The following is a 24888-nucleotide window of genomic DNA, read 5'->3' on the forward strand; positions in this document are numbered from 1 at the left end:
AAATAATGACTTAGTGTCTCAAAATAATTACTTGTCTGATAAATATCAGTATCTATCTATTTTGAGATACTATATCATTATTTTGGGAGTTTCTCATTATATATATATTTATATTATATATATATATATATATATATATATATATATATATATATATATATATATATATATATATATATATATATATATATATATACTTAGGATCTTATTTTTATCACATTGGTGTAAATGGGCTTGGACAGTCTAACAACCCCCCCAGCTTTTTTTTTGGGTGTGTGATTATTTACATACTATTTTTATTGTTGTTATCAACACTCCTGTATTGTGTTGTGTATATGCTTTGTATCTGACATATTATGTACAAGTTTTTATGAATATAGTATTTTATATGCTACTAGTTATCAGGTATTAATAGTTTAAATTATTAAATGTTTTGCTTTGTTCTGCATCCTTCAGGTACCTATACCACAGGCAGATGTGATAGCTTATGTAACTCTGTTGGCTAGACGTCTCATATTAATCAGATGGAAATCACCAAAACCTGTTTTGTAAGCTTGTCAATCAAAAAAAGTGTTCATTATGTTGGTATTTTGGTGATTAGCATAACAGGTGTTTCCTAATCACTGAACCAAAAACTAGTGTAGTTCTTCTCTATAATATTAAAGGCAAAACTAAACTAAAGCCTTTCTTTAAAACAAAATCCGGTACACGCATGCGCTGTCCTCCTCCAATCTTTTATTATAAGGGAGCCATCCTCCTAATATACGATCTATGCCGTGGTCCGTTTCTGACACTAATATGTTATAAAGCACGAAACGATAGTCACAATAAATTAAAAGGAGAATTTCTGAGAATTTTCTCTGATTTAGAGGGAAATATGTGTGGCTCGTTGGTCTAGGGGTATGATTCTCGCTTTGGGTGCGAGAGGTCCCGGGTTCAAATCCCGGACGAGCCCAAACTTTGGTTGACTTTACGTTTATGAAAGAAGTATTTATCGTGGGTTTGCCATTTAAAAAAGTCGATCCTATTCAGTGATTCAGTTATTGCATTGGAATTGATTTCTTAAACTACATGCACAAATGTTATTAACTATTTTAACTGTGTACCTTTTGAGTAATCCAGTGTCAAAGTCACTTCCAGACATAAAAAAAAATCACAGTTTTTGTCTTTTTTTGTCTAACTTTGATGTGGAATAAAAAACATTTCTACCATCGGTAGTTCATAAGACAAACATTTTTGAACTGAATACTTCTTAGATTACTCATTCAAATTCGATCAACTGGTTTTACTGTGTACTTTTTGAGTTATCCAAAAACAAAAATCACCACTTTCATCTAAATCTGATGAAGAATAATAGCCTAACCATTTCTTCCATAATGAGCCTTAAAATCAAAATCCAAACGGTGGCTTGGCTTCGCAACTAGTGTGGACAGGAGGAAAAATTACCCCACAGTTCAGTGCAAACTGTCCCAATAAGTAGCTCATGACACTTATACTGCTGAACTCAGTACTTATAATAACCATTTCTTCCATAAGGAGTTCATGAGCCTACCATCATACAATACTTGAATAAATGTACTTTAATGTACATTACTCAAGTATTAAATGTACTTGAGTAATGTACTTTCCACTACAGCTTCAAAAAAGACAGAACATTTGGAAGAAATACCCTCTTAATTTATCATCAATTTAGGCAGCTGAAGGCTCATTTTAGTTGTAACTTAAATTTTCTTCTCAACCAGTGTGGACAGAAGGAAAAATTACCCCACAACGACCAAAAAAAGTTCAATGAACACATTAAAAAAAATGAAACTATCTTTTATTATTCATCTTTGAGTTGTTGTAGTACCCAAGGCTACCTCAAGAGGGCAATGCGGCCATTTCGAAAAAAAAAACCATGTCCTTTCCTAGGATAGCAACGGAACGTCCCGCCCACACTCCCACCTCTGATTGGCTGTACTTCTGTCATCCCTAAAATCTAACCAACCACACATTCGAAGGCGACGCGCATTAGCCAATCAGAGGCAAGCCTACGCAGAACATTCCATCACCATCCTAGGAAACAAAAAAAAAATCCCCTACGTCACCAGCAGCGCAGACGACACCACCTCCTCCACCACGCTGCCACTGCTGCTGCTGAATGGGAGGACAGCTGAAAAAGGGGGAAAAAAACCCTCACATCACATCCGTCTGTGAGTGACCGACCGTGCCGGAGACAATTCCTATAAGTGATTGAGATCTACTCTCCTGTCTGCCACAACCAAAGGGACGCTGTTGTGAAGAGGACTTGACGTTGTAAAAGCTTCATTTTCTGCATCACCAGGTAAGCTAACTGTGAAGGCTAATAAGAAGAAGCTGGCTATATTATACCTGCTATTATACACTAGCTATATCCTCTACACACCGGCTCAGTATTCACCACACATACATTCATTTATATGTGAGAGTTTATTGTAATTGGTTAAATCTAGGTTGCAGTAACTAAAGAGGCAAGGTTTGATAATTGTAGCTAATGAAAGCTAGTTCATGTTATACTTAAATGTTGCCACTACTTGATTCCCTTATTATGGGGACATTTTTTCAGTGCAGTATTTTTGCAGCTTTTGTTTCGTTTTTGGTTTTAAAAAAACCACAATCAAACGTGAGAGGGAGCCTGTGTGTAAAACATGTGTAATAGATTGGAGCTTGTGCAGCTTTACAAGGATTATGCTTTAAAAAATAAAAACATTAATCTTAAAATGAGAAAAGATAATTTGTGCTTGATAATTGAGTAATAGTTTAGGTTTATTTTAAAGCAAAAAATATGCTTTCTTCTAGCTTATCAAGTGTGATTATCTAATGATTTTCCTTTTCACTATGATTTGACATTTTATAGACATAATGTGCAGATTAATTGATAATGAAAGAGGCAGCACTACAAATGTTGCATAATGCAGCAAACAATCAAACACAATTTCAGGGGTGTTAGGGTGTGAAATCATTGCATAAATCTGCTTCTATCTTCTCAAGTGTGATTAGTTAATGATTTTATATTGGTTTTATTGGTTTATTTGCACATTTGTTAAAATAAAACTGAGAGAAAAATAGTAAAAAATAAAAATATAACACGTGCAGGTGATGTAGAGAAACCCTGCTATGGGCTTATCTTAAAACCCTCACTTATAAGAAATAAAAACACAATAACAATGCAAAGTAAAATATCAAAATAAACATAAATATCATTAACCTGATTAGTATTACATACAAATATTGCGAAATGAAAGTAAAAATGATGGTAATAAACAGAATATCTTTGAGTTTTGGACTGCTACAAGACATATGAAGTCATTCCCTTTGATTGGGAAATTATAATGGGCATTTTTCATCATTATGTTACATTTATAGAAATAATCTGCAGATTAATTGATAATGAACATGTTTGTTGGAGGCAGCACTACAAATATTGCATATGCATCAAAAAGTAGACACAATTTCAGGGTTTACGGGTGTGAAATCATTGATGCATTAAAGTCTTAAGATGTAATTTAATGATTAATGTGGTCTAAGAGCTCCAAATATTAAAGATTAGTCATGTTTTAATATAGCTAGCCATGTAAAATGTTCAATATTGCACCTTGAGATGTTTCACAATGTAAATTCGTAAGTCCAGCACCTTTAAAATTGCGCCATGGTGCAGGACTTAACTACATCTGCTTCCTACTTGTGGCTCTCTGACCTCTAAGCTGGTTTTTGGGTAAAAGTGAGGAGTTCAGCTAAAACAAAGACATGTCGAAACACTTTAATTTTATGTTGAATGGTCCTTTGTTGACCGCTATGGATGAGTGGAGCTCATGGACAATGTGTTCGGTGAACCAACGTCGTGACCACAGCCATCATTCTTTCATTTAATGACAGTCTTTGGTTGATGATTTCAGCCAGAAGACGGAGCGAAACAATAATTATGGATCTTAAGGGGGGAAGGTGCAGTTTAATCTGCTGTTTGCCCCAGCAGGTATATAGATTGGCCGAGGATGAGATAGTTTAGTGTGAAGTTGTGAGAGGACGAACCAGAGTCTGCTTTGAGCTGAGGAACATCTGCAGAGGGTCAGTTGCTGTTTTTGTGTCGTCGTCTTTGATGAAAGGTACCGTGTGATTTATGAAACTAGAAGTTAAGTTTTTGTTTTGCACACATTTTGGTAAAGATCTTAATTTATCAGGCTATCCTTGGACACCTGTCTGTTGGTACTGTGTCTTTGACCCCACTAAATACTTTACTATCAACATTAACCACACGTCCATATTGGCAAGTTTCAATGGTTTGCTTTTCTGAATATTTAGATAAAAAGATAATTTGAAATGTTTCTGGACATCATAGTATGGCCCCCAAAAAGGAAAACAAATAAGTCCTCACTTAGTCTGTCATATTTGAACAGGGCTGCAGAAAGAGTTTTCATTATTGATTAATTGATTAGTTTTTTAGTCTATAAAAAGTCAGAAAATACTGAGGTCTTCAAATGTCTTTTGTTGTTTTGTTTAATCAACATTCCAAAACTTAAATATATTCACATTTAAGAAGCTAATCAAAGTTAATTTTTGCAATATTTGCCTAAAATCATAGTATGCCCCCAAAAGGAAAACCAATAACCTGTCATATTTGAATAAGGGCTGCAGCTAAAGACTGTTCATTATTGATTAACCTGACGATTATGCTTTAGATTAAATGATTTGTTTTTTGGTCTATAAAGTGTCAGAAAATACAGAGGTCTTGTGTGTAATAAATAGTCCAAAAATTAAATATACTCAATGCTATCCTATAAACTAATTAATTTTTTGCCATTTTTGCCTAAAAATGAATTGACTAATAAGTATAGTTAGTTAGTATAACAAAATAGTTTCAGATCATTTTTCTATTGATTAATTTATGGGTTATAAGGACTGTGGTCTACACAGCCTACTTGTAGCTTACCCTGTGGAGTAGCTTAAGCTCTATTCATCAGTATGGAGCAACGTTTTTACAAGTGTTTGTTGTTAAGGACTGTGATGCACGGCCACGTTGCACGCGGGTGACACAATACACATTCTTGTCAAGGTTTGCATAATTTTACTACATGTACAGTCGGCATTAATGACACCAGAAATACAGCAGTGAGCCAGCAAAGGCAGTGAAGGAGGAAGAGGGGATAGCTGGAAAGTAATTATGGATGTAAACGAAAGAAACAAGGTAACTTTAATGCAAACATACAGGTAACACTTCGTCAGTTTTAATACTACAGGTACTTTGAAGAAGTTTTGAAAGATTAGATAAGTAAATATTACTACTGTAGAGTGTCCGATAGCAAAATAACCCAATACTTAGTTTTCTCTAGGGCTGGGTATTGGATACTTGTACCAATCCAAGTATCCTTAAAGTGTTACTGATACCAACTGAGTATTTCTTTCATTACCCATCACACATTTTGTGTACTTGATTTTATCCCGTGTAACATCTTTTAAAGGAAAATTCATGTTTGTCACAACTTTATCTCATATTTTTGGTAGTTTTGACCATAATTTATATTGATTTTTACATTGTACTTGCTGAACTAATTTCTGTGAGGTCTTAAAACAAACAGCCCCAAGTTAGTCAATGAGTAAATATTGCTACTGTAGAATGTCTGATAGCAAAATAACACAAAACTTAGTTTTCTCTAGGGCTGGGTATTGGATACCAGCACCAATCCAAGTATCCTTAAAGTGATACTGATACCAACTGAGTACTTCATTAGATACCTATCACACATTTAGTGCCCTTTGCTTTTATCTGGTGTAACAGGCGTGTAGTGTAGACACACTTTAGAGCGTTTAGGTGGCATCTTGGCTGCTGAACTGTTAAGCGCGCTAACTCAAATTCACAGAGACTTCATCACAACAGACGGGTCGTAGCTGCTGTGGCAGTGGACCAATCACATGCCGAATTATAATCAAAGAACGCTCACATTGATTGGCTGCAAGCAAGTCCATACAGATAGTCATATTTTTTTTGCTCTTGGTGCAAAAAGGATTGATTGCAGGTATCGTTTGATACTACTCGGTATCGATTTGTTTCGGTCGATACCTTAAAGGTATTGAGTACCGATACCCAGCCCAAGTTTCCCCTGAATTGATTCAAAGTCTAAGTCATTTCAGGATTTGATCTAATGGGATTTGTCGAACTAAAGCATCTTCTTTGGGTACTTAGACTCTGTCCCCCCCAAAAAACTCTTTTGACCATAAAAGTTAGTCTGCACACTGTCTTAAAAAACCCTTTGACTACATGGCTGATACAGACACTACAGGGTAAAGTTTGGTAGGCTCCATTGTAGAAAAATATTCAAAACTTTGACTTGAGGAGAGAGCAAACTCCCCCAAATATCCCTAAATCATTCAATATTGAGATTACAGTCTTACTCCTAAATAGCAAAGTACATTATGCTGTTACAACTGAATGAGCGAACACCATAAAATATACTTAATATACAGCAGAGCAGCCAGCAGGTGATCGCTGCCATCATTTTTCCTCTGTGGCATCGTTATCTCATCAACAATCAATGACACGATGAATCTCGATCACTCTGACAGATGCATGCTTTGTTGAAGATGACACCTCCTCCCGTCGGCTAATGTTTTTCCCTCCATTTAAGAGACTCTCCTCCCTCAGCGCCTGTCAGCAGATTGTGCCCTCACTGTAGTAAAAAGACCAGCTTACATCCTGCTTTGGGGAGGGAAAAAAAAGCAGAGTTTCCATCAGCACTGTTATTATCGGACGTGATTTTGCTTTGGTTGCATTTAGTCTGTTGTGTCACATTAGTTTTATTTATATAGAGCGCCAAATCACAGCAAAATGTATCTCACTTTTGATTTATATAGTCCACTTCAAACAATCTCAATATGTCACGTAGAAAGAAACTTAATCATAACGCCACAATGTTTCTGCTACTGAATTAACAAGTGGAAAATTACTTAATGACCGACCCAAATGTTGTATTTATAATCATTGGAGCCAATTAACAGTGTGTGCAATATTTCCCTAATAAAAGACAATCTTTCATTTTTAATTTCCAGTTATCATCAGTTATCATCACCCTCTTGTCTCATGTTATTGACTGACAGCAGCGATGGAGTGTAAAGTAATCTACAATGTCAGCTGTCACTCAGAGGATAAAATTAACTTTTTGCATAATTAAAATGAAGTTAAAATCATCATTATGTGTTTAGCGTCATAAATGATCTCTCTGTTTTAAAACCAGAGTGGAAATAGAAAGCCTCGAACAATAAAATGTTTCTACTGACCTATAAAAAGTTTTCTTTTTTTTATATATATAGATACAGTAAACACAATAACAAAAAGCTCCACACAATATTGGTCTGGACAGTCAGGATTGAACCACAGTGATAGTCATAGATGTATGATATACTGGTCAGTGACATTAAGGGTTGGCAAGATGAGAAGAATTCAAAAATATCTTTAAAAAAATTGTTTTAAAAGCAGCATCAGGTTTGTTAAAATGTACACCACCACTCCAGATCTAAGTGATTAGATTTTTACACAAATGCCTTTTGAAAGTCTTCAAATTATTAATATTTATTCATCGAACGTTTGCATTGATTGGCTGTGAGCGAGTCCGTACAAATAGTCATATTTTCTAGCTCTGGGTGTAAAAAGGATTGATTGCAGGTATCGTTTGACGGGAGATGTTTCAATACTTTCAATACTTGGTATCAATTTATTTCGGTCGATACTTTAAAAGGTACCGATACTCAGCCCTAGAGTTTAGTGTTTTAAAACCTGAGTGGAAATAGAAATCCTCTAACAATAAAATGTTTGTCCTTTTTTAGTGTTTGTCCATGTCGGATCCTGTAGGAACGATGGGTTACCTCGCTAAGCCCTAAATCCTGCCTCGTAGCACAGTTTCCTGGTCGACACCGGACTCTTTTTATATTTACAGACATCCACCATCACCAAACATTCCCCGGTGACCGAGCACTTGGCAACGGCGGCCAGGAAAGTGACTCGCTAGTACAGCAACACTTTTTCCATGCTGACAGTTAAACCTATTACGGCGTTGTTTAGCTCAGACGTTACGCATCATCACACACACTCGTCTGTTTAAAGGGTGTGTGTGTGTGTGTGTGTGTGTGTGTGTGTGTGTGTGTGTGTGTGTGTGTGTGTGTGTGTGTGTGTGTGTGTGTGTGTGTGTGTGTGTGTGTGTGGTTGGGGAATGCTAACAATTTGTTTGGTTACATAATTCCTGCGTCTGATTCAGTGTGCCGCCACCTAAATATGTTGTTCTTTCCACGTATAGTCCACTAACCGGGTTGGTGGGTTAAACTGTTTGAATTGGCAGCGTCACCTGTTGGTAAAGCCTCCGCCTGCCTGCCTCTTCTGCTCCTGTTGGACCACGTCATAGATTTTATTTCTGCTCAGTCAGCTGGTAAAGTTGATGATGACAAGGGAAAGTTCTCAGTAAGCGGTGTTTACACATGGCTGTTGGAGGCATGAGTGTGTGTGTGTGTGTGTGAGGTGTGTGTGTGTGTGAAATTTGACAGTGGTGCTGATAATACCGTCCCTGTGGTTGCCGGGTGAAGACTAATCAACACGTTCACAATCTTTCACTCCCAGCGGTCAGATTCCCTGTTGACAAAGGTGACGCTGATGAGAGGCTGCAAACAACTCTTATTAATTTCATTATTGATTGATGGATTAATTGTTTATTCTCCATTAGCTTCCATAAAGTGGTCGCTACTCTTTCTGGGGTCCACTCAAAAACCACAACAACGACAAATGATAATAAATAAACTCACAGTGTCACTTAGAGCCTGACCAATGCTGAGTTTTTGGGGCCGATACTTATATTAGGGAGTGAAAAAATTCCAATATTAATATATTGGCCGATAATATTATATGTACAGAATATATAGATAAACATATGATCCCTCAAATGTAATGACGGTGTGATATTATACAGTTTAACCATAAACTTTATTGTATAAAATGACATCAGTGCACCAAAACGGTAAACTTCTCTGGAAATGTAATAATAATAATAACTTTATTTATATAGCACCTTTTTAAAACCAAAGTTTACAAAGTGCTTTGACAGACAAAGACAAAGCAGTACAATACAAAGAAAGACTCACAACAAAGAGAGAACTAATAAGACCGACATTGACAAGATGAAGGTAGAGGACAATGAAATACAGGAAGGACATGATGAAAAGATAATACAAAGTTATATAAATAATTAGCCAAAAAAAACATATGCATGAAACTTGAATTGAGAAAAAGGATCAAATATACATAAAATGCTGCCCAAATAACTTTAGAAAATAAAAAACAATATTGGCACATATCGGACAACATATACGCCAATACCGATATATCTGTGGTAGGTAAATATCGGCCAATAATATCAGCTGATGTATCAGTTGGGCTCTAGTGTCAGTCAAATAAAAAAGGTAAAACAAGCCAAAATATAAAGATTAGATAATAATTCTGCATATGAAACAATAAAAACAGTAACAACATTTTCACAAATACTCAACAACCAAAAGAAAAAGAAGAAAAATGTTCCAAAAAAATAAAAAGGCACACTTTAACATCTGTTTGACATTCATCAGTTTTTGTTATAGTACGTTTTTAAAAAAGGAAATCTACTTTGTGTCTGTCTCATGTTGACGGGAAGAGTATTACAAGCAGAAGAAGCTCTATAAAGGCACCACCAGATGGCCAGAGCTAATTTGATGTGTGTTATGCTCAATGACAGAGACCAGTACATACTGGTTTTTCCACAAAATCAGTGTGGCGTATTATTCCAAACTGGCACTTTCAAGATTCAAGATCACTTTATTGTCATTGTGTAAAAATATACAACCAAATGCAGTACCAGGCCTAAAAACAGAACTCAAGATACATACATAAAAAGAAAGGTTTATCATAGCAACATATCTTTAAAATAAAGTTAAAAATGAGATGGAAGACCAATAAGCATTGAGTGCTGAGCTGCTGCATGAATAGTAGAAGACAAGATTTTAATTTAGCCTGTTTTTCTCAATAAAATGTCAGAAAATGATGAAAAGCCCAATATGGCATCCTCAAATGTTTCGTTTTGTCCTGACCAACCGTCCACAGCCAAAAGATGTCCAGTAAACCATCACAGATGACTCAAAAAACCCAGAAAATATTCACATTTCAGAAGCTAGAATCAGAGTATTTACACAACCCTCCTGTTGTCTGACTGTTGATGATGCAACTTTTGTCCTCCCGGGTCAAAATTGAGTGTTTATAAAGCATAAAGTATAAATTATCACCCAATTCTACATTAGACCTTTTTAAGCCAACTTCATTCCAACTTAGCACCACAGGTTTTACACATAGTATTTTAGAAATTATGGTCAATAGGCCTCATTTAGATGAAATTATACCTCATATTTGAGTTAACGCCTGTTGTCCTGCTGGGGCAAAATTGACTCGAGGAGAAACAGGAGGGTTTAATTTATGAGCTTATGGTGAAAGTTTGCATCTGCAAAGTGAGTCCAGCTGTAGATGAGTAAAGAAGCAGCAGCTAGAGGAGGAAGAGAAGAAAATAATTTCACAAAAAAAACCCAAACAGATGTTCTTCAGCTTGTTCATTCACCGTCATTTACGATGATGTTGGACCGAATACATGACTAAAGTTTTGGTTTTCACGTTTCTACAGTTAAGCATTTCATCATTACTGATAGGAATGATTAGGGTTGCAAAGGAGCGGAAAATATCTGATAACTTTCCTGAAATTTTCCATTGGAAGTTAAGCTGGGGAATTTTGGAAATATTCCAAGTTGGAAACTTTCCATGGGAATTATGGGAATATATGGGAATTTATGTGAATTAACAGGAATTAACTGGACTTCTGGGGTAATTTATACAAAATCAACTGTATACAGACACAAATATAAACATTTCGTTTTGTCATAAGCAGACATGCATGCAAACTAATACAATTTTAAAACAACAACATGACTGATTTATTTCCATTTTCATTTTAACTAGCCTCTTAAATGGTCGATAAAATGGTGTTAGCTATAGCTTACATATAGCATATCTGATTTACCTGCTAGCTAGCTACTGTACAAACACATTTTGATTTGATATTTGCAAGTTAAACTTTCTTAACATAGATCAAATATATTTACTAGGGTTGGTCCACACGCTTTGAACATCGTCGATTGTCCAATTCCTGGACATCGCCCAACCCTAATATTTACCCCACTGATATCATCAAAACTTATTTGACTTTATGTAATTTTTGGGTTCAAATGTGTGGCTTCAATAGTCCAGGGTTGTATTAATCATGTGTGCATGTGATGGAGGAATGCACAGTGCATGTAGGGTTTGTAGCCCTGCAGTAAGTAATGTGCTATGTGCATGTGATTGAGGAATATGGGAGATATTCGACTGTATTTGCATTAAATCTGGTTGTTTTAACCAAGATTATGTTACAAGAAGAACTACATTTAATTTCCCTGTGATAGGCTAACATGCAATTCTGTAAATTTCCAGTTTATTCCTGTTAATTCCCATGGAAAGTTTCCAAGATAGCCAAACAAAAACTACAAATAATAACTCATAATATTGGAAATTATGGTCAATGGGCCTCATTTAAATGAAGTTATACCTCATTTTTGATCCAAACGTTGACCTGAAGACAACAGGAGAGTTAAAAATGACTCTAAATGAATAATCAATCACGAGGATAGCTGGTGATTAATTTATTAGCTGACAACTAATCGATTAATCGACTAATCATTGCAGCTGTATTTGTGTGTGGTCAGTACTTTCTCTTCTTATCGCTGGTTTGTGGTTTATAATCTGACAGAGTGAAATAGAAGACCGATCAGGACAAAAGGATAAATGTCTGAGATGGATCTGAGCAGAGTAGATTCAGCTGCATGCCTTTGGGATTTGGGAGTCTAGCAGACTGTGACTAAACAGTTTCTAGTCCTGCTCTTCCTTTTCCTCTCATACTTCGCCCGCCGGCTCTCTTGTAGTAATAAAAAAAAAAAAAAAAAGCTCATATTTAACATTGTGGCAGAGGCCTTCACCGTCCTGGTTGAAGGACTTTATGTCTCTGCCGTAGACTGCCGCTCTGTTCCCACCAACCTTTATCTCCACATTTCAAATAAGCCTTGAACCCCTTTTAACACACACACACACACACACACACACACACACACACACACACACACACACACACAGCAGGAGAACGGGCACACTGACTCTGTTTGCGTGCCGCTCTGACCTGACACGCTGACATTTAACAGTAGTTTCTGCCATGTTTTGATTGGACTGTGTTCACTTATAGACCAGCGAAAATGGCATCTGCTCTTTCAGTGTTTATTGTAGCAGATAAGTTTGGTCCTGTACACAATCTCCTCTCTCTCTCTCTCTCTCTCTCTCTCTCTCTCTCTCTCTCTCTCTCTCTCTCTCTCTCTCTCTCTCTCTCTCTCTCTCTCTCTCTCTCTCTCTCTCTCTCTCTCTCTCTCTCTCTCTCTCTCTCTCTCTCAATCAAAGCAACAAAGAGAGAAGGGCTTATTTAAAGAGGAGCTTGACTTCATGTGTATATTTAGCATCTGCATCAAGTTATTATCACACATCCGAGGAAGCAAAGTGACAGGTAGCAGATTAACAGCTACTATTCTTCACTAGGTTGTTTTGATGGATTCAAGAATAGAGTCGACTGAGGCTGATATGGACGGTATGAGAATGTAAATAAAACTATTTACTTAATTACTCCCCGTGGAAGGTAATTAAAAGTTCAAGTTTACTCGGGATCCTTGTGCCAAAGCTAAAAATGAAAGATGAACGGGCCCTCGCTCCGGCGCATGTCGGGCTGTGGCACAGTCTTTTGACCCATAGTCATGTTCAGAGCGGGATACTCATCATGCGTGAGACATTTGGGGCAGATTGGACAATGTATGGTACAAGGTACAAGGACTTCCTGTTTTATGGCGAAACCTCGAAATTTGCCGCACTGCCACGCTCACCGGATATAACAAAGGCAAAAGATATTGATAGCTTCTCATCTCCTTGGTCCTAAGATGACACTGAGTGAATTTGAAGTCAGTATAGGGTTACATTTCTAGGACGAATTCATTAAAGTACGAGGCGTGGAAATGGCGAAAATGGCAGCAAAATCGAAAATTCTAATCAAAATGACTGACTTCCAGTATGAGTCCAAGAGACTTTTTTGTGCGTCTTTACATGATATATGTGCATACCGAATTTCGTTTGTCTACATCAATCTGGAGCGAGGGGCTCAATTATCTTAATTTTCTACGGGGCACTGTTGAGCTATTTTGCCAATTTTTGTGACCCATAAAATATCAAAAGGTTCACCAGGTCTGATTTGTGCAAGAGTATTTGTGCATGTTTACGCTGCCAAAAATGCATTTGTTTTCAGAGAGGGAAGGAGAATGAAGAAGAACTCCTTCAGATACAATAGGGCCTTCGAACTGTAAGTACTGGGCCCTAATCAAACAACGACATAGGCGACTTTTCCACTGAGCTGGAGCTAGAGCTTGCTGGGAGCTAGAGCTTGACTAAGCACCTGCTCTTTGCTTTTCTACCGCCAAAGCTCCAGGCCCGAGCCTCAGAACGGGAGCCAGAGCGAGCACCAAGTCTTTGCTGGTCTAAAGCAAGACCCGATTACGTCAGCGGACTGGGGGCGTGGTTATGTGAGCAGGACTCAAGAATGAGATAAAGTCATATTTAGGCAGAAATAACCTTTCAGTAACTGTATTTGGCCTTTAATCAATTTTTGGCAGGTGAAAACTGTTCGTTATTTTATAGGCGTATGTAACCCTCCCATAAATCATGTCTTTTATAGTCTTGTCTCCAAATAGTAGGCATAAACAATAATATTAGATATAAAACACATCCCAACATGGGAATCAAATACTACGTAGGGCCCAGATCAGATAAAAAAACAACGCAGAGTCACGAGGATCATTGCAAAAGTGATAATTTCTTTACTGAACACACACCCATAAATCACATTCATTATAGTCTAATTTATAATTGCGGACGTACAGTTGTATGTAAATGCATATTATGACCGTTTTAGCGCTACCGCTCAACGGACTGCTGTGCGTGCTCCCGCGGCCAGAAATCAGATTCTGGCAGACGATCACTTTTTGGCGCGACACCGTTCTTGTATTTCTATGTAGGCTTGCAAACACATGAACAGCACTTGCATCGCGGCCGCAATTTCCTCCATCTTCGTCGTCTTCTCCTCCTTCTTTGTTGTCTTTTGTTTTCTTCTTCTCCTTCTTTGTTTTCTTCTTCTTCTTCGTTTCCGGCGGGCTAGATGCCTTGCGGCATGTTGCTGCCTCTCACTGGTGAATCATGGAAGTGCTTCAAAGGCGCACGCTGGCTACGTTATACAGTGACGTAATCGCGTGGCTCCTTGCCAGCTCCTTGCCGGTAGAAACACAACAGGTTCGTAAGAGTTGCTCGGGTTAACACCAACTGAGCACTCGCTGTAGCACCAGCTCCCAGCAAGCTCTAGCTCCAGCTCAGTGGAAAAGGGGTAATAGACATACACACTTACTTTAAAAAATCCTAAACTAAGACATAAAAGCAGCAGTGATTAATTCATATTTATATAATTCTTTTGGCCTGTGGGAAGAAACTATTGCACACTCTGGCTGTCTTTGCTTTAATGGAGCAGTATCTCTTGCTAGAAGGCAGAAGGTCTAACAGTCCTTGAGCTTGGATGGTGACAGTCCTTCACAATGCAGAGGGCTTTGTTTCCTGCATCTGTCCTCGTAGATGTCATGAAGGGAGGGGAGCAAGACACCGATGATCCTCTTGACCGTCCTCACCACATGCTCCAAAGTTTTTCTATCAGAGGCACTGCAGCTGCCGTACCAGGAGGTGATGCAGCTCATCAGGATGTTACATTATTAGTTCAATTTGTACATAACATTAGTTTCATTACTTACTTTTTTGGTTACACCTGCAGCAACACCTTACTAATGGCCACATATCAGAGCAAATCCCTGATTGTTGCACTAGCCTGCATGAAAAGCATCTTTATTTTTTTATCCTCCCTATTTATACAGTTAACTGAACGCATTGAATATGTAATGTAAGTAAAGACACGTTTGTTTAGTAGCTGTAATGTGATTACAGTAACGCGTTACACCCAACACTGCTAAAACGTACCTAAAAGGACTGTTTACCACACTACTACATCACTCAAGATAAATTAAAAATCAAGATAAACAACAACTGATACAACAAAATGAGCGAAATCAACCACTTACTATACACAATTGTCTTTAATGGAAGACATTTAATTGATTATTGGTAGTTGATCAGCAGTTTTAAATACAGATACAGTACAACATTGGTAGGTAAGTCAGGTATGTTGACGTAATGATGGCGAAGGTTGAAATCATGTAATGATCCTGCTGCTTGTGGTCAATGGTGCTGTAAATGCTGTAAGACCACGTGTGTTCTGTAATGTGTGTGTGTGTGTGTGTGTGTGTGTGTGTGTGTGTGTGTGTGTGTGTGTGTGTGTGTGTGTGTGTGTGTGTGTGTGTGTGTGTGTGTGTGTGTGTGTGTGTGTGTGTGTGTGTGTGTGTGTGTGTGTGTGTGTGTGTGTGTGTGTGTGTGTGTGTGAAAACAAATGAAGGCACATGTTATTCCAGGGCATGGTTGTCTTCATTACTTTACCCATGTGCTGCTTCTGCCTTTTGTCAAACGTGTCCTCTCACTGACACACACACACACACACACACACACACACACACACACACACACACACACACACACACTCTGTGCTCTCTCTCTAATGAAAAATAAATGTCGAGGAGAGAGGTGTCACTTTACCTCTGGCTGTTTTCCCGGGTGTTAGATGGAGGAGAGCAGACCTTATTGTTATACATTTATCCACTTCGAAACTCTCGACCTCTGCAGCTTACTAACGCTACGACGCTAGAAAAAAAACTTATATGATACGGGTTTACGTTTTATTGAGGGCTGCAACTGAAGATTTTCATTATTGAATTAATCAGGTGATTAATTGAGTAGTTGTGAAAAATGGTGAAAAATGTCAATCACAGTTTCCTTAAAGCCCAAAGTGCGACTTTATTATGTCTAAGATATTCAGTTTACTGTCATAGAAACTAGGAAATATTCACAAGAACCTTTAAAGCAAGATGACTTAAGGAGCTGAAACTTGAAATTGTTCTTCTTTTTTTTTTTTTAATGACTCAAAACAATGGTTTACCTGCTTTTTATGTACATATTCTGTATATACATAAGATTATCGGTGGATTTATTGATATCGGAATTTTTCAAACTCCCTAATATCAGTATCAGCCCCAAAAATCCAGTAAGGCCCTCTGGCCTTAGTTTGAGCATTATCATCCATCTCAAGCTTCAACCTGTGCAGCACTAATCATATCCAGCCAGTAGTAAGGAGGGCAAAGTTCAGAGCTCCAGCAACTTTTTAGGATTATGTAACAGAGAAATGTCCTGGAAAGAAATAATTTAAGAAAAAGAAATAGAGCTAAAGAAGCTTATAAGAGAGTTTTTTCAGTTTTCTGCACCTTGTATTTCCCTCTCCTTTCCTACAGTTTGAAAAAAAGTTCTCATTAGAGCAAGTAGAGAAGAAAGTTAGTGAGGGAAAATATAAAATTCAATGAGGAAAGAGTCTCTCTCTCTCTCTCTCTCTCTCTCTCTCTCTCTCTCTCTCTCTCTCTCTCTCTCTCTCTCTCTCTCTCTCTCTCTCTCTCTCTTTCTGTGTCTCCTCAGCTAGAAGAGAGATGAAGGAGGAAAAAGTTGGTGAATGAAAGCGAATTAGAAAGTAAGAGAAAGCAGACAGTTATATTTTAAATCTGGGGGGAAAATCGACTACAGTATAGTTTCACTCTTTCTCACAGCAGCTCAGCACAGATACAGATTTAGATTTTTTTGGGACCACAAGCAGCTGCTGCCTGGCTCAAGGGTGAGACTGCGTTACCTAGCATGACTCCTCTCAACTTCTCCTCTCCTGAAAGGAAGGGGGGGGTTTAAACCAGCAGTTTTCTGGTCACGCGTTTAGTTTCTCCACCCTTAAGGTGACAGAGCCTCGATCATATCAGTTTGGCACCGACCTGCGTCCTCTAACAGCGGCCAAATTAGATGTTTGCAGCTGCAGTTTTTCCCCCTCCTTGTCTGATTTCACTGCCAGCCAACTCAACGGCCTTCACTCTATACAGCAGGAGAGGGGAACCACAGCGAAGGATCACTGCGGTTTTAGAGAAGGATTGCTGCTGGTGTGTGTTGGGGGGGAGGGCAGACGTTTTTTTTTTTTTGTGGCCTGAGTGAAGATTTAAGCCGTCAGGTGCCATTTCAAGTTTCTTTTCTTCCACTCCGCTGCCCTATTCCTTTCTTCCTCAGCAGTGGGTCGTAACCTTCATTTTATCTCTCTCTCTCTCTTTTTTTCTCTCCCTCTCTCCCTCTCTCCTTCTTCTCCACAGTCTACTGAACTCCTGAGAAGCCCCTCTGCTCCCTTCAGGCATTTCTTCTTCCTTCCTTCTTCTTCTTCTCCTCCTCCCGTGCTCGTTCCATCCCCCCCAGCTCCCAGGTAACCTGCGGGCCTCGCTCAGCATGCTCGGAGCCTCGAGGCAGACAGAGTGACTCAGACGCTTTTTAACACACCAGCCTATCATTAGAGGCTCTGTAGGAAAAGGTGAGCAGAAGAAAAATGAATGGGTCTGTTTATTCATCCTGACTTTGCATATGGACCTGGGGGGGGGGGGGGGGTTTACTGAAATGAATCAGTGTACTGTGTGTTGGCACAGGGTAAAGAAACATACCAGTGTACCTTGTATGTGGCGCGTGTACATTCATGTGTGTGTCTAGGATGCCGTTGATGACGATTTGATGTCGTTGAAATATTTTCCCACCCACGTTGGTCAATTGATGTATTTCTCATGTGTTTAAAATCAGTTAAACACATAATTATTCTTCACCAAATTTCTGCAAAAGTCATTCATGAATACCTCAGTCAAAGATAAATAGTGAGATTAATCCTTAATGAAGCTTTCAGAGAGCTGAGAGAATTTATTATTAAGACATTAACTATATAAAATGTGAAAAATGCAATATTATTTTATTGAATTTTTGAATAAATATGGGTTAAAAACTCATATTTATAATATAATAATATGTATAAGCTGCACTCAAATCTTTAGAGGAGGAGTCATCAAATTTCAGGCTAAAAGTAAATAGTATTTAAGGTGTATTTACTGCTTTCAAATGTAAAAATGGGTCAAATTAGACCCTGAACAGTATGTGAGGGTTAAAATAACAACCAGAAACATTGAAAAATTGATGGTGTGATGAATTAGTGTATGTCTAGTTTGTGTTGAATGGTTTTCCTTGTCTGTTAAAACTGGTGTCACTGATTGTATGTGATTGTGTGTGTATTGTGTGGTGGATGTGTGTAATTGTGTGTAATTATCTGTAATTGGTGGCTGTGTTTATCCCTCTGGCTTCCTCCCATCCTGTGTGCATTGTGTCTTGGGGTGGGCCATTTTTTTTACGCAGCATTTTGTAGTGGACTGAAATAACATCAAAAAGAAAGTATTGCAAGTTTATGAAATATAATGTTAGCCTTTTTAAAGCTTCAGGGACCTGTCATCATAATTAACGAGTGTTGCAACTGTTTTAAAGTCTCGTCCACTAACTGTATCGGTAAGAAGATGAGATGCATTCAGCTCAGTAGCTAACTGATTAATTGATCAACTTTGCTTCATAGTAATTAATTAAGAAAGACATGTTGCAATGTTGGGAAATAAGCTGGCTTGTAAAGATTAAATTAGTTTATTTTGCACAAGTTCAAATGTACACAAATATGACAGATGACCAAATGGACTAATTTAAAGCTATATTATATACCGTAAAAACTGGTGAATAAGTCACAATCTATTTTGGAGGGTCTCATGCTGTGAAAAACACTTTTATATCCAAGACTGATTTATTTAATGCATCAGTAGTTATTCATTTATAAACACAGATGTTTATACTCCAAAATGCTTTCAGTTTACTTTTATTGAAAACAGTGTGTCGTGTTAATGGTTAACGTGAAACAACACAGCAACTAGTGTCCCGAAATACCTCTGATCAACACTTTTTCATCCAACATACAGCATTAACGGCTCATTAATAGCCTACGCTCACATCATTATGTTTAAAGTTATAGTTATCATTCTTAGTGTGGACGGCCCTTTACATACCTATAATCATATCCAGATCCAACCTCTCTATACACAGGTTTTTATGGTGATAACATTAATAACAAAAAATGTAGGGAAATAAGCTAATTTGTAAAGATGAACCAATGCTTGAGTTTTGGCTTCATCACTACACAACCTCAGAGGCTGGTAAACTTGATGCTTTCCTTTCCTCGTTCACTAACTGTATCGGTAAGAAGATGAGATGCATTCAGCTCAGCAACCGACTGATTAATTGATCACATTTGCTTCATAGTGATTAATTAGGAAAGACATGTTGCAATGTGGGGAAATAAACTGGCTTGTAAAGATTAAAGCAATGCTTGAGTTCTTTTTGGCTTCATCACTACACAATCACAGAGGCTGATGAACTTGATGCTTTCCTGCAGGAGTAAAAAAAACGCTGGATAAGTTTACAAAGTATAAAAAAAGTGCAGCAAAGTAATTCCAATTTTTCAATAATAGCCATTCACAGTCAAGAACATCCAACTTGAGATCACTTGACTTGCAACGTGATTCAGATTTGAAGGACGAATTTGCCTCAATAGGGCTTGGACACATTTCTATCAGTATCTCTAAACTGACGGCCCTGGCTGCCAAAAATCTGTTCATGTTTGTGACGACTTATCTTGGTGAAGCAAAAGCGTCAATAAAACAAAACTGGGATCCAGACTTACAGACTGAGGCATTTTTCTTAACCCTAACAAACTGTTCAGGGTCAAATTTGATCCATTTTTTTACATTTGAAAGCCGTAAAAACACTGTCAAACATTTCCTTTTTTAACCAGACTTTTCCTACTGTGACCCACAGTTTACTAAAATGGAAATAAAATGCATCATTTTTAAAATTATTGTGCAGCTGATACACATTTTTATATATGCAAATGTGCAAATTTGACCTGTTTTTATTCAACAAAGGCAAAAATCAGCATTAAAACGTGTTCATCATATTCTATAAAATGTTCTTCTGGACCAAAAAAATAGTGATTGTGAATGTCTTTTCTCCCATAAGATTAATCAAACATTTATTAATGACTGACGGGGAGTTTATGAATGTGAATTGATGTAGAGACTAATTATGAACAAACAGTATGTGAGGGTTAAGACATCTCAGGCTGTTTTGGGAATAGATGGTTTATTATAATAATATAGTTATAATATATATTATTTATACGGTCATTATCCAGTGGTTTTAATAATAATAATACATTTTATATAAGGCGCCTTTCAGGGCACTCAAGGTCGCCTTACAATACACATAAACAACGATTAAAAGAGCAAAAGGACACGTAAGTGCAATAAAAACAAATAGAATCAGAAAACTGCAGGGTGGATGACAAATGAAAGTGAGTATGAAAGTTTGAAGAGGTGGGTTTTTAGACTGGATTAGAAGATGGATAGAGAGTTAATGTTCCTGATGTCGGGGGGGAGGGAGTTCCAGAGAGCGGCTGAAGGCTCTGGACCCCATGGTGGACAGACGGGCAGAGGGAACAGTGAGGCTGATGGACAGTTTTACTGGTATCTATGTGCCCTAGAACTAAAATGAGTTTCCTCCTAATTTACTGACTAAACAAGAAAGTTCAAATTTAAAATAATTAAGATGATAATTACAACGTTTCAGCAGTTTTGAGTTAGAAATATTACATTTTTTAAAGGCTTTGTTTGTTTCCCTTTCCCACAGATCAAGGCCCTCCAGCCAGTGAAGAAGCCATGCTTATCAGGTCTCCTCATGGCCGTACCACCTCCGCTATCACCCTCCTCCAGCCACAGCTGATGCTCGTCCTTGCCCTGGCCGTGCTGATCTGCCCTTGGGGCCACGTGACGAGTCAGGGCGAAAATCAAACCCAGTCCGCCGCTCAGGTGCTCCAGGACCTGCTGGCTCGCTATGGGGACAACACCACCATCACGGTGCCCCAACTGCGCTCTCTGCTGGGTCTCCTGAGCCAGGGCCAGCCGGAAGGTGAAGGCGACAGCAGCAGCAGCGTGGCTGAAACAACAACAACAACCACACCTCCCAAATCCAATCGCTCCAAGGTGAGAACAAAAACATTCTCACTTGTCTTGTGTTAACACCTTGAGTAATCTGGTGGAGAGGTCGGTACTGAAGGTGCTGATTGAAGCTGGGCACTAACCACATTTTTTTTTAGATTTACTGTTTTAAGACGGCTTTGAATGAATCTGCCCACAAGTGTCGATTAGGAAACATGAGCTAAAAATAAAAATAAAATGAATAATAATGAAATGACTTATATAAGACCTTGCATTAATGGACCAGAACTGCTGTACTCCAAACATTGCTTTTGGCATCTGTTTAAAAATGTAAATATTTTGGGTCATTTGAAAGGCGAATGTAAAGAAAGCTGATAGTTTAAGAAGGCTTGTAGCCGGTATAATAATAAGGCTGGGCGATGGGAACAAAGTCTCACATCCTGATATAGATCATTTCATACACTGATAACGATTCCTATCTCGATATAGCACATTTTAATTCATTAAATAAATAGTTGGTCCTTTGTTGTGTGTCTATATCTTTTAAACAGGTCGAATAAAGACGCAGCATTCCCACCTAGAACAGCGCGACCATAAATTACAGCAAAGACCAAAATTAAACGAGTGCACATAAATTTGGTAAATAACATAAATTAAATACAATCTCTGTTGTTTTGTTGTCATTTATAGCCACTGCCTCGCTGCTGCTCTCCTCTTCTTTGCTCATTTCTCAGCGGGCGCGAGGTTGAGACAGACAGTGGTGGAGAGATCGAGAGTTGACAACAACTAAACTCATTATGAAGAAGAGTAATTTAACAATGTAATCCACACAAAAGATGGACAGACTCCACATGATTAAAAACACTACTGTAATGTCTGTTAGTTGCGGCTAGGGCTGGGTATCGTTTTTAAAAAATGACGACCAATTCAACTACCCTTAAAGTGATACTGATACGAGCTGAGTACATCATTCGATACCTATTACACATTTAAAGCTCTGTCTTTTATCCGGTGTAACAGGTGTGTAGTGTAGACACACTTTAGAGCGTTTCGGTGGCATCTCGGCTGCTGAACTGCTAAGCGTGCTAACTCAAATTCACCACAACTTCCCCACCACAGACGGGTTGTAGCTGCTGTGGCAGTGGGCCAATCACATGATGCATTAAAGCAAAGAATGCCTGCATTGATTGACTGTGAGCAAGTCCATACAGATAGTCATATTTTCTAGCTCTGGGTGCAAAAAAGGATCGATTGACGGGAGACGTTTCGATACTACTTGGTATCAATTTATTTCGGTCGATATTTTAAAGGCACTGAGTACCGATACCCAGCCCTACTCACAACAATATAAACAATAAACATTTTTCTCTTGATATATATCGTCATATCGCACAGTCCTACAGTATAATATTAGGTATGAGCTGTTTCATTTTGTCAGGTAGTGTTTTTAGGGTAGAAATTACATTTTTAAAATATGTTTATAGGTTATTTATTTGGCCTTCTCTTTATAATTGCTCCTGCTTTGACTCTGAACAGCTACTCTGTTGTTTGTGGATCTTGTGCTGATACAAGTGCGTCATAATCGTTGCATGAAAGTGCGAACTGAAAGTGGCATACTGGTAGAAGTGACTTGTGTTCTCGTTGTTTAACCACAGCTGAATGTTAATTGCTGCTGGATCTTGCCTGCCAGTGTTTATGGTCTCTTTCTATTTGGGTTAGTTTGAGTCATCTGCTTTTAAAAAAAAAAAATGTTATCAGGGTCAACTGTCCTTGGCTCACTTTGTTGCCAGGGGTGTTTTTTTTATGTCAAGTTTTCTATTAGTCCATTTCAGATCTGGTCTAAAAATGTTTAAATACCTTTAGTGTTCTTTGTAGAGGTGTTTTTAGGTTTGAAGTGTTTCAATCAATCAATCAGACTTTATTTGAATAGCACTTTTCATACATAATAATGTACAACAAAGTGCTTTACATAGTAAAAATTTCTACAAAACAAGACATAATGACTCAATAGAAACAGGAACTGAGGAAACGCTGACATAACTCCCACGAAAAAGCAATGAGGAAACACCAGAGGCAGGTTAAAAAATGTAAACATTCAGAATACCAACAAATAAGATAAAAGATAATAAAAGATACATGATAAAATATAATAACATAAAGTCACTATAAATTAAAATATAATAAATAAATAACTAAATAAATTTGCTATAAAATAAAATAAATAAATGGAATATAATAAATGAATAATAAAATAAATTTACTCTAAAATAAAAGATAATAAAAGATTAATAAAATATATTCGATAAATAGAATAATAAAATAATTCACTATGAAAAAATATGATAAAAGAAATAATAAAAAATAAATGAAATATAATATTAAATTTGCTATAAAATAAAATAAAAAATACAAAATAATGGAATATTATAAATGAATAATAAAAAGTCACTATAAAATAAAAGATAAATAAAGTATAATAAAATAAAGCATGAATTGAATATTAAATTAATAATAAAATTAATTCACAATAAAATAAATGGAATATTATAAATGAATAATAAAAAATTCACTATAAAATAAAAGATTAATAAAGTATAATAAAATAAAAAATGAATTGAATATTAAATTAATAATAAAATAAATTCACTATAAAATAAAATATAATATAATAAAAAATAAATGGAATATAATAAATGAATAATAAAATAAAGTCACTATAAAATAGAAGTGGGTAAAACTAGAAATGTGAGGTGGGGTATTAAAAGGAAAACAAAGATAAGGTTTATTTGCACTGAAAATTGTGTTTTTTTGTGTCAAGACCGACTCAAACAATCAAGCGAGATTCATTCATACACTAAACAGCCATTTAAACAAATAATTTTGTTATTGAATAACTCCAATAAAGCAAGCATTGGTTGTGTGACCATTTCTCTGTGCTGAGCTGTACTGTAGGAGCTGTTAAGTGTTAGATTAACAAAGAAACACTCCCTAACCGAAGAAAACCAGCATGAACGTCCACTTCATGTCTAAATATTCTGCTGACGTCGAGAAGATGACTGACTGTTATTCATTTCTACTTCTTACTGGAATCAGCTCAAAGTTGACCAGTCACATACAGTAAACCTCGCTGTATGTGTGGTTTCCTTGTGGTTTCTCCTCTCACTCCTGACGTGTATTAACTTTTTTTTTTTTTTTTTTTTTGAGGGAACATTAGCTGCGGCGGTGCCTCAGGCGGCGTTTTCACATCACCCTGAAGCAGAAGTGTAAATCCAGCTTTAGTCCTGTCTGGAAGAAGCAGGAGCAGGAGCCACCGGTGCCAGATAGCTCACATTTTTAACATATTTCCCATACTTAGAGTCGTGGATGATTGACTCACTCGCTCCCTGATCTGCTTTGAATAGATTTACTCTGAATTATGCTGCCACGACAAATTAAGAGGAGTTAAATAGAGTAGCTCGTTAAAGTCATGTAACTCAGATGTTTAGGTTAGATAGCAGAAGGATAGCAGGCGTGCATCACTGCGTACAAGGTAGTGTCAGTCTTTGTTCAGGTGTGTGACTCACAGAAAGAGAAGACACACCGCAACCTTTGACCAACGACTGTCACTCCTTTCCCTTTTTTTACTGAAGCACACAC

At 37.4% G+C, this 24888-nt stretch overlaps 1 protein-coding gene and 1 non-coding gene across 3 annotated transcripts in view; both read left to right on the forward strand.

Annotated features, from left to right (window-relative positions):
* The first annotated feature begins 883 nt into the window (after positions 1–883).
* trnap-ugg (transfer RNA proline (anticodon UGG)) lies at positions 884–955 on the forward strand. Its single transcript has one exon. It is a non-coding gene; the product is annotated as a tRNA-Pro (tRNA).
* Positions 956–2231: 1276 nt separating this feature from the next.
* slc39a14 (solute carrier family 39 member 14) overlaps positions 2232–24888 on the forward strand; it is a 51018-nt gene continuing 28361 nt past the window's right edge. For both annotated transcript variants that reach the window (XM_062417454.1, XM_062417453.1), the window contains exons 1-2: positions 2232–2323; positions 20945–21297. In XM_062417454.1, the coding sequence (XP_062273438.1) occupies positions 20974–21297 (324 nt within the window). In that variant the 5' untranslated portion in view covers positions 2232–2323; positions 20945–20973. The remainder of the gene's footprint in view (positions 2324–20944; positions 21298–24888) is intronic.

This window comes from Scomber scombrus, chromosome 4 (genome assembly GCF_963691925.1).
Source record: "Scomber scombrus chromosome 4, fScoSco1.1, whole genome shotgun sequence".
Classification (NCBI taxonomy): Eukaryota; Metazoa; Chordata; class Actinopteri; order Scombriformes; family Scombridae; genus Scomber; species Scomber scombrus.